General features: G+C 39.5%; 1 protein-coding gene across 1 annotated transcript; it reads left to right on the top strand.

The window, feature by feature from the left end:
- The first annotated feature begins 6051 nt into the window (after positions 1-6051).
- LOC130712379 (uncharacterized) lies at positions 6052-12872 on the top strand. Its single transcript, XM_057562215.1, has 5 exons — positions 6052-6306; positions 6370-6915; positions 7105-7831; positions 8036-8127; positions 12318-12872. Exons 1-5 carry the CDS (start codon positions 6052-6054, stop codon positions 12870-12872), a joined length of 2175 nt encoding a protein of 724 aa, XP_057418198.1.
- The last annotated feature ends 151 nt before the right edge of the window (positions 12873-13023 follow it).

Below are 13023 nucleotides of genomic sequence, written 5' to 3'. Positions count from 1 at the left end.
TAAAGTGGGAATTAAGAGTCGGTTCGGAAATCATGTCCATCATGACAAAGGTGGAATGATTATTTGGGAAGGGTGGCATTAATCCTGAAAAAGCAACGGCAGCGTGTTAGGCGAAAAGTTGTAACAGTTGACGCTGATTGGTTTAAATTCAAAAAATGTCAGGGTTTGACATAACGCATTAAATGGAAGGTACCGTAACAGAAGCTTATTGGTTGAAGTTCGGGTTGACAGGGTTCGCTGGGAATCGAAAAGACATTTCAAAAGTGGCAGTCGAGATTCAGGGGATTTGCTGACTTAAAAACTACTTCAGGGCGCAACGCGTGGCGAACGCACTACATCTGTCAAAGTGTCATGAGTTAGAGCACGTGCGCAGTACTGGCAAGGCGAGGAGGTCAAGTGCCATCGCCCTGGGACTGCTTGTGGATTCAGTTTGCCTAGGAAAAGGGTGGTGCAGTGAAAAGTTTAGAACACGAAGATTTTTGACTTTATTCTCCCAGCCATGTTGGCAGTTGTTTTTTCATTTTGTTAAAAACTTTAGGTCTTATCATTGTTTAGTCTTTCATAGTCCTCGCCTTGGTTTCTTCTAATTAAAGACACACTTAGCTCTCATGCTTCGAGCTCGGTGTCTTGTGGACTGGGCGAGACCACAGGGTCCCTCGCCCAGGAGACTCAGCCTTAGGCGCGGAACATGCCTGGACCTTGGGCCGCTCTCCCCAAGGCCAAATCGGCCCATTTAGAGAGATTAAAGGCACGAAGGCCCAACCCCAAATCTATATATAGGGGACGGTTACCAATTGTAAGGGACTCTTAGCTCATTTGGCAATAACAACATTGAAATTCAGTTATATTTTCTCTCTCTAAACAGTTAAGAGTTCATCTCTTTAAAATTTCCGATCACACTCCACACATTCTAGGCACCATGCCTTGATTCTATGTTCTTGACCGGAACAATGTTAGTTTTAGGGTTAAAGTTTTAATTAGTTAAAATTTTGGGGCTAAATTAGAAATAAAAAATTTATTATTTATTTATTTTTTAAAAAATAACACGTCATTTAATGAAATGATGTGACATGCCCACATAGGACCAAACCGGACACTTGACAACGGCGACCGGAGGTTTTTAACGGCAAAGACGGTTTCCAAACAAAAAAGATAGTATGAGGGTGGCGCTAGGAAGATTTTCCGGCGAGGGACGAAAATCAAATCTCGCTTAAAGTTCAGGGACGGTTTTCAGGTTGAACCCGGTTGATAGGAATAAACTACTTAACCAAGAAATACTAACACAATTTTTAATTACCTCAAGTGACAACTCTTTCAAAGAATTCTTATGCGATCTTTGGCATATTAATTTACCATTTAACATTTTCAAATGTCATTAATTGGAACTCACCCACTTCAATAGATTTCATCGACTTCATAGATTTTTTTTATTTTTTTTAGATGAGACTTCATAGTTAATATTAGGGACTCCACCCAAATTGTCATTTAAGTCAAAATTAAATAAAACTTTATAATTAACTTTATACAAAATCCAATAATTCATTAATTTAAAAAATAACATAAGCTTAATATATATTTTAATCATAACTTAAGTAATATAATTAAAAAATAATACAATATGAATGAGAATTATATACGTCAACCATAAAATTGTTATAACTTTTATATACGACAAGTATGAAGCAGCAAGAAAGCATATAATTCAAAGTGATGTGAATTTGTTTTCTATATATATGCGTGTCGAGCATTAACTTATTCAAATATTATATAAACTGGTATTTGGTATGATATTTTTTGGACAATTTTATATCAACAACATCTCCAACATATTCTTGATCATAATGATATTTTTCTTAATTTCTTTATTAGTCTACCATTGGTCTTAAACTAGTGAAAATTGGTTGAAACTTGAAATTTTATGAAGTATTTTGTATATGTGTGACTTGTTATTGCAAAGGCACTATCAATGACAATATGCACATGGTGGTTATTTTATATTGTCACTTATTTTCTTTTTCATTTTCTTCTCTATGTCATCCCTCATTGTAATTATCATTGTCACCTTTGGTTTTTTAGTAGAACTCGATGTTAATGTGAAAACCATCTGTCAACGATTTTTGGACTCTTATGGAGTTCAAAACTCAGTGTAGTGTATTTTTCAGAAGAGTTATATTTTTGCCAAATTTATTTCAAAAATAAGGGCTTTGAGAACAAAGGAGCTGTCCTTGGGAGAACGACAAAAGCAGAGGTTGGCTTAGTAAACTTTCCCACCTGGATCAAAAGAAAAATCAACTAACACTCGATCAATGGAAGTTGAAATGAAGGTTACCTATTCTCTTAGTCCAGCCCATCCATTTGAATCTAGCATCAGGCAGTACGATAGCACAGTTAGCGCAATACTAGAGCACACATCTCTATCAAGGTCAAAAAAGACGTTGAAGTTGAGTTCTAACTATTTAGAGATCTAGATAATTTTTTTTTTATTTTTTTGAAAAATAAAATATATTAATTATACTAAGGAAGGAAGAGGCTAAGCTCGAGAATAGTGTTTGAGGATAACAAAAACAAAAAAAACCTCAAACAACCACAGAGAAACACAACCACTTAACCACCGTAAAAAGTATAGACAAAGAGAACTCCCTGAACAAAAGAGAAAGAACCAACAGAAGTTAAACCGAAAACCTAAACCAGAAGATAACACCAAGAGCATAAACATCACTCAAGGCGGCCACCACTCCTCCATCTCCCGTGACAGGCCGCGAATAGCCGCCTCGTCCCCACCATCAAAAGTACAACCCACAAGCTTGCCGATCAACCACGCCTTCGTGGCACGCGTCCAGTAACGACTCCTTGGAGCGCTCCCTGAATCTAACAGAGTAGGACAAACCGAGGGCAAGATCACAGTCGAGGAGGTACCTCCACCATCAACCGCAACCGAACTCTCACAAGTCACCGAGGGCACCTGACGAGGCTTGCGACCTCTCTTGACCTTTTTTGGACGACCTCTCTGACGAGAAAATTGTTTGTGTAGATGAGTTTATTTTTCTTTCCTTTTTTCTTTTCAATTTTCTAACGTTTAAGTAATTTAAATCAAGCGAGCCTATACTATTTTTTATAAGACAAAAAATTATTAATAGGGAGCACATGAGTAGTCACAACCAGAATAAAAATAGGAGTACAAAATGAAAAAGTAGTAGAACAACTCAATTGCTACACAAGGGAGCAAGTGCAAAGGGACTAAGATAGATTACACAAGTATCCAAGAAACAAGGCCACCATTCATAGTAGTCCTGGAAGGTAAACCCTGTTTATATGTCAAAAAGCTCACCATATCTTCTCCACCTGTCAAGGTGTCAAAGCCAACTCCTAGGCTATTATACCAATTCAGTATCAGATTTTAGTTGAAAGACATGCCAGCCTATAATGTATTGTGATTTTGTGGTACTTTATTGTATTTCTATCAGTATGTAACTTGATTAATTTGTAAGTGTCATTTTACTTGAGTTTAGTTCTTAATATAATATTCATTTAAAAAAGTTATTGACTTTAAAAGGTTGTTATCTATGAGGTAAAACAAAGCTATAATTCACATCAACACGAATCTAGTATTTAATGATAGAAACAAAAATACTGATATATTACTGGAAAATTGAAAGATTAATCACTGAGTCAAACAAATGAAAGTCCAAGCAGCAAAAAAAACCAAAATACTAATGGCTATAGGTCATACATAAAAGTTCATAAGCACAAATGCATAAATATTAAAGCCCTTAACATTGGCTGCCTGACCCTAACAACAACACCAACACTACAAACGACACAAGGATATGAAACCCTAAAAACTAACATTATTCAAATACATTAGAGAAATTATGCAGAAGGATCTAATTTGATTTTTTCACCAGCTAATCCATCACCAAGAGCTTCCATTCCATGAGTAGGGTCTTCTTCACTAGAAACCCTTGATGTCCCTGCACCCTCAAAAGGAATGGGAACGGCAGTGAGTCCACCACTAACCTTTTGAAGGGAAAATTTTCTCCTTTGATATTTTGATAAAATTATCTTCCTCCTCTGGTCGTTGCTTTCATACTTGTAGTGATCCACAATGGCATGCAAAGCAAAGTGCTGAGATGTCACAAATTGTTTTTTGCACTTTCGGCACATATATGGTCCATTTTTTATGTGTGGACCACTACGAATCTTACCATCATAATCTTCATTGATTTGATGACCAGAAACAATGTGTTTCTCAGTACGATTCGTAGTAGGTTTAGATGAACGATTTACACCTTCATAAGTGACACCAACCTTGGCTTGGTTATTGTCAACAATTCTCCTAGGAGTGAATATAACATGAGTATAATATTTTTTGATAGCTCGATCGTAATAATCAATTGAAACAGCAAAGAAAGCATGACTAGAGTTGTTTGTATTGGCCATGGTGAAGAAACTGGGCTGGGTGATTGTGGTTGTTGTTCCTTTGTTGTCATACATTTTGTTAAAAACAACCTGATGTCCTAGCCGATGTTGTGACATCTGCTTGTGTGAAGGCCAGGACATTTGTCCTTACTGGCATGCAATGTGGGTCCCTTTGTTATTAGTTTAGAGGATGTGATTTGTTATTACTTGAGATTCAAGTAACTTATTAAAGGGAGATATACGCGGGTTGTTTATTGTTGGAACAAATCAGTGATTGGAGATTTGTTTCTATTCTTAAGTCGTTAATCACTCATATCATATCTTGGAAGATTCTGTGCTGATATGAGTTGGATTAGATTTGTTCTTCAGCCCAAGAAACCCTAGTGCCGCCTCTGCTGAAGTATAAAAGGACAAAGAACTGAAGCTTGAAGACACGGAGAATTATATTGAAGATTGAGTGTTTTTGAGAGTGTAAGTTGTTCTTTGTCGTTGTTGATTGTGAACAAGTCTTGCTCATTGATTCTATAAAGTAAGACCTTGTTCTGTGTTGCGTTTGAGTGTCAAACAAACTTTGAGTTATTGTTGTTACCAATCACTGAGGCAGTGATTGAGGAAAAGTGAGAGGGGCTCTCATACTTAGGCTGTGGTTCTAAGTAGAAGACCACTGGGTAGACTAGGTTAAGAACAATGAACTTGATGTGTTCATGTGTGTCTGTAACACCTAGATCTTGAGATAGTGGAATTCCTTTTCTTTGGGCGAAAGGTAACCAGACGTAGGTGAAGTTTCACCGAACTGGGTTAACAACTTGCTGTGTCTTGTTCTTTTTTTATTTGAACCTGTGTTTGTGCGTTTTCAATCATATTGTTCTAATCGTTTGTCCCAGCATCGTGCAGGACATCTGTTCTAAGGGATCTAGAATTACAATTGGCATCAGAGCAGGCACCCCTGTTCTGTTTGGGTGAGCTCCAGGGAGATACTTTCTTGATCTCATGGACAGTAAGGAGGGAGGATCGATTAACAGGCCACCAATCTTGGATGGCTCCAATTATGATTACTGGAAGGTTCGCATGATAGCTTTTCTCAAGTCTATTGACAACAAAACTTGGAAGGCTGTTGTCAAAGGTTGGAAACATCCTGTCAAAGCTCAAGCTGAGGGAAGCACATCTATTCCTGAAGAAAAACCTGAGGATGAGTGGACAAGTGCTGAAGAAGAAGCTTCTCTGGCAAACTCAAAAGCAATGAATGCAATCTTTAATGTTGTTGACAAAAACATGTTTAGATTGATTAATACTTGCACTGTGGCCAAAGATGCTTGGGAGATTTTGAAAAATGCTCATGAAGGCACAACCAGGGTAAGGATGTCTAGACTCCAGATGCTTACCACTCGATTTGAGAACTTGGCAATGACAGAAGATGAGACAATTTCTGAATATCACATGCGTGTTCGTGATCTGTCAAATGCTTCATTTGCTCTGGGAGAACCCATGTCAGATGAAAAGCTTGTGAGGAAAATCTTGAGGTCTGTAACCAGCAAGTTTGCAATGAAGGTCACTGCTATTGAAGAAGCTCAAGATATTAGCAGTTTGAAAGTGGATGAGCTGATTGGTTCGTTGCAGACGTATGAGTTGAAAATGGGTGAGAAACCTAAGAAGAAGACCAACAGTATTGCCTTTGTATCCAACACTGCTGAAGGAGATGATGCTGACAGTGAAAGTGAGAATTTATCAGAAGCCTTGGCTCTTCTTGCTAGAAAATTCAATAGAGCTCTAAGGAAGATAGACAGAAGAAATAAGCCTAATGTCCAGGACATTAAGTCAGACAACTCCAAATCCTTCAATTCCCAGCGAAAGGCCAAAGAGGAAGACAAATCAGGCCAAGGCAAGGGTGTTCAGTGTCATGAATGTGAGGGGTATGGTCACATTAGATCTGAGTGTGCAACCTATTTGAAGAAACAGAAGAAAGGCATGGTAGTTACATGGTCAGATGAGGATATTGAGGATGAGGAAGAATTATCTGCCAACAAAGTGAATGCCTTTTTAGGAGCTGTTAATGACTCAGATTCCAGTGGGGATGAGATGACATATGAAGAGCTAGAGGAGACCTACAGGCTGTTGGACATCAAATGGAAAGAAAATTGCAAGAGGTTGAAGGAGCAAGGGGATGAGGTAGAACTACTCAAGACTGAAAATGAAAACCTGAGGGGAACCATTGATAAATTAGAGGATGATCTTGAGGAATGGAATACAAAACTGAAAGATGTTGAAACTGTAGAAAAGGCCAAACTTCTCCTAACAATTGCTGAGCTTCAAGAAAAGGTGTCCACTCTGACAGGAAAACTTGAAACTACATATAAATCAGTGCGTATGCTGAACAGTGGATCCAACATGCTAGATGAGATCTTGGAAGAAACTAGCAAGCAAGGAAGAAGTGTGAAAGGCATTGATTTCAGTTACAAGTATGAGAATAAGGGAAATCAGAAAGCATCAAAGAAGTTTGTGAGTGCTAAAGAAAACTCTGAGTTCAAAAATCCAGTTAACTATCGGATGTTAAACCCGATGTCACAACATGTGCCTCAGCATACAAATACTCAGAAGTTTACTGCACCAACTCCTTGGAGATGTCATTACTGTGGTAGGTTTGGTCACATTAAGCCTTACTGCTTCAAGCTATATGGATATCCCCAGATTCAGAAGGTCCTCAAATCATCCAAGAAGGCTTGGATTCCCAAAGGTGAAGTCTCTTGCCTCATAGCCCACACATCTTTCAGAGTTTCATCAAGTGAAGACTGGTATTTTGATAGTGGTTGCTCAAAACACATGACTGGAAACAAGGAGTATCTGGAAAATCTTAAAGAATACTCCTGTAAATCTGTTACCTTTGGAGATGGTGCTAAAGGAAAAATCAAAGGCATTGGAAAGCTGGTAAACTCTGGATCTCCAGATCTGAATAATGTTCTACTAGTCAAGGTAGTGGCTGCAAACCTAATCAGTATAAGTCAATTGTGTGATCAAGATCTAAATGTGTTGTTTAGCAAGACAGAATGTATGGTTACTACTAGTAGTCATAAGGTTGTGATGAGAGGTGTCAGGTCTAAAGACAATTGCTACATGTGGGTTCTACAAGAGAAAGCACAAGTGTCTAGATGCTTGATATCAAAGGTGGATGAATTGAATCTATGGCACCAACGTCTAGGTCACATCAATCTCAAGAGTATGCAGAAAGTTATCTCTGAAGAGGCTGTTCGAGGTCTACCAAAGTTAAAAATAGATGAAGGTAAAATATGTGGGGAATGCAAGATTGGGAAGCTGACCAAAGCGTCTCATGCAAAGCTCCAACATCCAACTACAACAAAAGTCCTTGAACTACTTCACATGGATCTAATGGGGCCCATGCAAGTTGAAAGCTTGGGAGGTAAGAAATATGTGTATGTGTGTGTTGATGATTTTTCCAGGTACACTTGGATTGACTTCATGAGAGAGAAATCTGAAACATTTGACATATTCAAGAAGTTATGTCTAAAGCTTCAAACTGAGAAGAACTGTGCCATAGTAAGGATCAGAAGTGACCATGGAAGAGAATTTGAGAACTCTAAATTCTCTGACTTTTGTGATTCAGAAGGTATAAGTCATGAATTCTCAGCTCCCATCACTCCTCAACAGAATGTGATTGTTGAAAGGAAAAATAGGACTCTTCAAGAATCTACCAGAGTAATGCTGCATGCAAGGAAAATCTCCAACAGATTCTGGGCTGAAGCTATGAGCACTGCATGCTACATGTAAGGCCCAAGTTTTTAAACTTATGCTAAGTGAATAAACTTCTTATTCACGATTAGGGTTGATGTAATGCGAAGGGAAACCTGAACAAAAGTTTATTAAATGAAATAAATTTATGAAGGAGAAAGTTCAGGAAAAGTTTAAGGATTGTATTAGAATTGATAAAAGTTATAGCACGATCGTTATACGCTTAAACCTAGGTCAGAAACCCTAGTATGTAGCTAATTTTCACTTTTAGGCACGATGGAAGTTAATTCCAAAAATCTTCAGAGAAATGTTAGAACTTCTCTTTTTCCATATATCACAATCGTTTCGAGGCGAAACTCTAGGATCTACGAACGTCCGATTCCAATCATCGGAAGTTTGCCGAAACTGAAACCCTGGTGTTTCAAAACCCTAGAATTACCCGACTATGAGGACTTTTTCTATTCGGAACATCAAATGAAGATTCTACACGCGTACACCCATTTCTCTTGATGATTTCAATCTTTCTTCAGAAGGAAGTTTTCCATTCCGACATTCGATGCAAAAAGCAACTTATCGGGTAAAATAGTTTTACACCGACTATGCATTAGTTGCCAAAAATACAAGGAGACATCTTTTTAGTTTTGGAATTCTTTTGCCAAAACATATCTTAGTATTCACGGAGAATGACGCCGGAAAAATCAGATTCGCGAAACTTTCATTTTCCCGCGAATTTCCATCTTCTATATATAGCAAGCAAGTGAGAAAAAAACACAAAACTCCTCCATTTTTCTCTCCAAGGCCGCGAGCTTCAACAAGGAAGAAGGAAGAAGAGTTTTTCTTCATTACTTGCTTGATCGTTGATCCGTTAGTTGCTGCTTCAAGGTTTCGAGGTATAGTCGCTAATCCTTACCTCTGATCGCTTTTTCCATAGCTTTTCTGTAGACTTTTCTGAGCTGATAGTTTTGAGGTTTTTGCAAAACTATCCTGAATATTTCATTTCTGATTCTAAACCTCTTCCTTATGTGCCCAAGATCACTTCTGCCGGGTTAGATTTTCCGTTATGTCGCCGGAATTCCGCCGGAATCAATTTTAGCCTAAAATACCCATTTTTGGAGTTTTTGGAGTAAAGCTTCAACCTTTAGGCTGAAAACTATCGCCTTAGCTTAGTGCTAGTAGGATTAGTTGTCATAAACATCGTTAGTAACGTCCCTGTCAAATTTGGTTTTTGGGATTTCAGTTTGAAATTTCTAAGTTAAAAATCATGACCAAAATACCCCTGCGACAGTTTTTGATCCGATAATTTTTCCGAGTTCAGAATACCCTTAGTTACGGCTAATGATAGCATAGGAACCAAGTTTGATCGAAGAAAAATCGAGTCTCCTAATTGTGAAAAGTGGCCGAACCTATTAGGGGGGAGGAGGAAAATTTCCTTTTCCGAAAACTTGTCTTTCGCGCTAGATTATCGTACCTTAGAGTATAGATTACTTCGTGTAACCTTAGTACGTATTGATAGCTTAGTCTCCGATAGATTTTGATTGATTTATGTGGTTTTGTTCTAAAGGTGCTTTTGAAGAGTTTCCCGAGGAACAAGGCTTTGCTTGCGAGGAAGCGTTAGACGATCATTCTGGAGAACCTACAGGTGAGGGCTTCTCACTGAATCTCTAGTTAATACTTAGGTTCGATGCTTTCGACATTGTTTACTGTTTATGCACTGGATTGTGTGTGATTGGAAAATGTTTTCTGAGGCTTCGGCTGACAATGTAGATGATGCATCTACTGAATGTTTTTGATGAGTGGATTACATGCTAAGTGCTAATTGGGTAATTTAGGATGTGTGGTGCATGCCTTATATGCTAAGTGCTATGTGGTTATTGCTTAATATATTGATATATGACATGTTGATTGGTTGTGCTGAGTTATTTATACTTATGCAATGAGATCTGAGATTCTGAATGGTGAGAATAGCGGGCAGGTCATGTCGATTTTATTTTGAGAGTTTTAAGAAAGTTTGATAGGACGAATGAGATTCGGACCTTGTTATGATGTGTATGGATCGAGACATTCTCTGGAGTCATTGGGGATTTGGAGATCCCGAGAACTTATAGGATTTGCGATAAGTCTAAAAGGATAGTATTTTGTAAAGAAAACTCATAAGACATTAAACAACCTCTAAATCTTTAATTAATGATAATAAACTCGAAAGGAAGGCGTGGAAGTCAAATCTTAGTTTTGGAAAACGAGAAGTGTCGTCGGATCCCAGTATTGAGAAAGTTGAGAGGCTTCGAGTATGTAGATGTTGTGGTGCTGTTAGAGCAGCGTTTGTTGTTGTGCTGTTGGAGCAGCTATGTTGTTGGGCTATCCTGGGGATAAGTCCGGGAAACCGTTAGTTTCCGAGAGTGTGATACTCTGTGCTCGTTGAGCAGTTGTGACCATCGGATTGAGATGAGTCGGATGATTTGGAGATCATCGTGAGTTATGTGTTGTTGTGAAGAAGTGTCTTTTGTCGCAGAATCGACTTTACCTTAGGGTAAGCTTTTAGAGACTTTAATTTACCTAGAACACGTGGCGACGTGTCGAGTGAGATTCGGAGACGTTGTTTGTCTAATCATCCTGCATTCATGCAACATTAATGAGGTATTAACACAGGACGTACTCTGGACCTCGTCGGATTCCAAAATGGTCATAAGACCCGGATTTCCGTGTAAGAGCGTCTGTAGACGTCTCTTGTAGCAGACCGAAATGGCAGACCTACGGGTTACGACTGATCTGACTACCGCTGTTGTTGGAGTAAGAGGCACGCGGGCCGAAATGGTCCCACCGTGGCTGGTGCTTGGGCTGATCCGTTGATGTCCATCCGTTCCGGATTGCATATTGGTTGACTGGGTTAACCTGCATACATATCATGCAACATGCATACTAATTTAGTTGTTGAGTGTGATTGCTACTTGTTAATCCTATTTGGAACATGCTATCTGTTATTATTGCGTTTATGTTATTGTGCAACATGCAACCCTAGGATGTTATCCCTAGCTATAAGCCTAAGCGGCTATTTATTATCTGTACCTATTGGGTTTATTATCTACATAGTTCTTTGGAGTTGACCCTCGCGTCTTCTGTGTGTGTTTTGGCGGACAACGCCTTTTGTCAGATGTCCATTGCGGACTGGTTCACAATGGTCCACCCTTCGGGGGGGATTAGGTACGAGATGATCGATCAGGACGACCCCGGGTCGTGGGTGGTTGACCCCGCGAGCCATCGAGCGACGTATTCGGGGCGCATCATGGAGGACCACGTAGATAGTGGAGGACTCCTGAGGTCAGGAGTGTTGAGGAGATGCTCTGTCAGCTTCAACTTGCCACCGGGCGTTCACTGTGGACCAGGACTTGGAGGACCACCACCACCACCGTTGTCTTCAGACGAGGAGGATCCCTCAGAGGAGGAGCCAGTGGGAGTGCCTTCGGCAGGGTCTAGTGCACCCACCGTTGCGATCATTGATGATCAGGGTTCGGGCCCTAAGCCCGTGAGTCCAGCATCAGAGCGTACTGCGGTTGCGAGGGGAGGACGGATATGGTTGGTAGACTTAGTTGTTCTGGATTCTGATTCAGACGACGATCATGCTAGCACATAGTTTTGAGTGTTGGTATGAGCTCCTCGAGTTAGGATTAGTGTAGGAGTAGAGTTTAGCTCTGACAGTCTTGTTTCATTTGCTTCTTTAGGGGACAGGGTAGTTCCGCCTATAGCTTTTTGTGTGGTTTCCTTACGGGAATCACAGAGAGTTGGTTGGACTTAGGAGGTCTTATTTTCAGACCATTGGGTCAACTTATTCTCAGTTTTGAGGGATGGTGTTGCGGACACTTCACCCTTTCATTCGGTTTGTACATATTGCCTACGGGCGCTACTCTTCTATTACCCGTCACTGGAGGTTTACTCGTGACGAGGTTGCTACTTACAGCGGGGCTGTTTATATATTGTATATTAGTTTTATTACTTTTCGCATTTGGGTTTTATTTAATTCAGTCTTGTCTTAGTTATTATATTAAAAAAAAATCTTCACGTTTTTCCGCATTAAGTTTATTTTGGTTACTAAAGTGACGCCACCGAAATCGGGGTGTTACACTACATCCATAATAGAGTAACCATTAGAGCAAGAACTGCAGTCACACTATATGAACTCTGGAAAGGAATGTTACATTTTGGCTGATCGTGATCAAAGAAGAAAGCTGGATCCTAAGAGTGATGAGGGAATCTTCATGGGGTATTCTACAAACAACAAGGCCTACAGAGTGTACAACTCTCGAACAGAGGTCATGATGGAATCAGTAAATGTCTCTATTGATGATCAACCAAGTGGAAGGGAGGACACTACTGCAACAGAAGATGAGGATGGTCCACATGTCCAAGCCAATGTCCCAACAGTTGACCTCGACATCGAGTCAGATGTAAGCTCAGATGAACAAGAAGAAAAGATGACCACTGCCAATAAAGGTCCTTCCATCAGAATCCAAAAGAATCACCCTCAAGAAAATATTATTGGTGATCCTAAAGAAGGTGTTACCACCAGGGCCAGAAGCTACATTGCTCATGAATGTTTCATCTCCAAGATGGAACCAAAGAATGTCAAAGAGGCCCTAACAGATGAGTACTGGATAAATGCAATGCAAGAGGAACTTGACCAGTTTAGAAGAAATGAAGCGTGGGATCTCATTCCTTGACCTGAAGGATTAAATGTCATAAGCACTAAGTGGATCTTCAAAAACAAGTCAGATGAGAATGGTGTTGTGACTAGGAACAAAGCAAGACTTGTTGCTCAAGGATACACTCAGATAGAAGGGGTAGACTTTGAAGAAACTTTTGCTCCTGTGG

The sequence above is a fragment of the Lotus japonicus genome, chromosome 4 (genome assembly GCF_012489685.1).
Source record: "Lotus japonicus ecotype B-129 chromosome 4, LjGifu_v1.2".
Taxonomy (NCBI): Eukaryota; Viridiplantae; Streptophyta; class Magnoliopsida; order Fabales; family Fabaceae; genus Lotus; species Lotus japonicus.
This window is presented reverse-complemented; position numbering and strand designations above follow the sequence as displayed.

Coding starts and splice junctions, on each gene's coding strand:
- LOC130712379 (XM_057562215.1), top strand. CDS start 6,052: ATGGGTGAGAAACCTAAGAAGAAGACCAACAGTATTGCCTTTGTATCC. Junction 6,916..7,104: donor AGAAAGCATCAAAGAAGTTT/GTGAGTGCTAAA, acceptor GGATATCCCCAG/ATTCAGAAGGTCCTCAAATC. Junction 8,128..12,317: donor CTCTTCAAGAATCTACCAGA/GTAATGCTGCAT, acceptor CAAGAACTGCAG/TCACACTATATGAACTCTGG.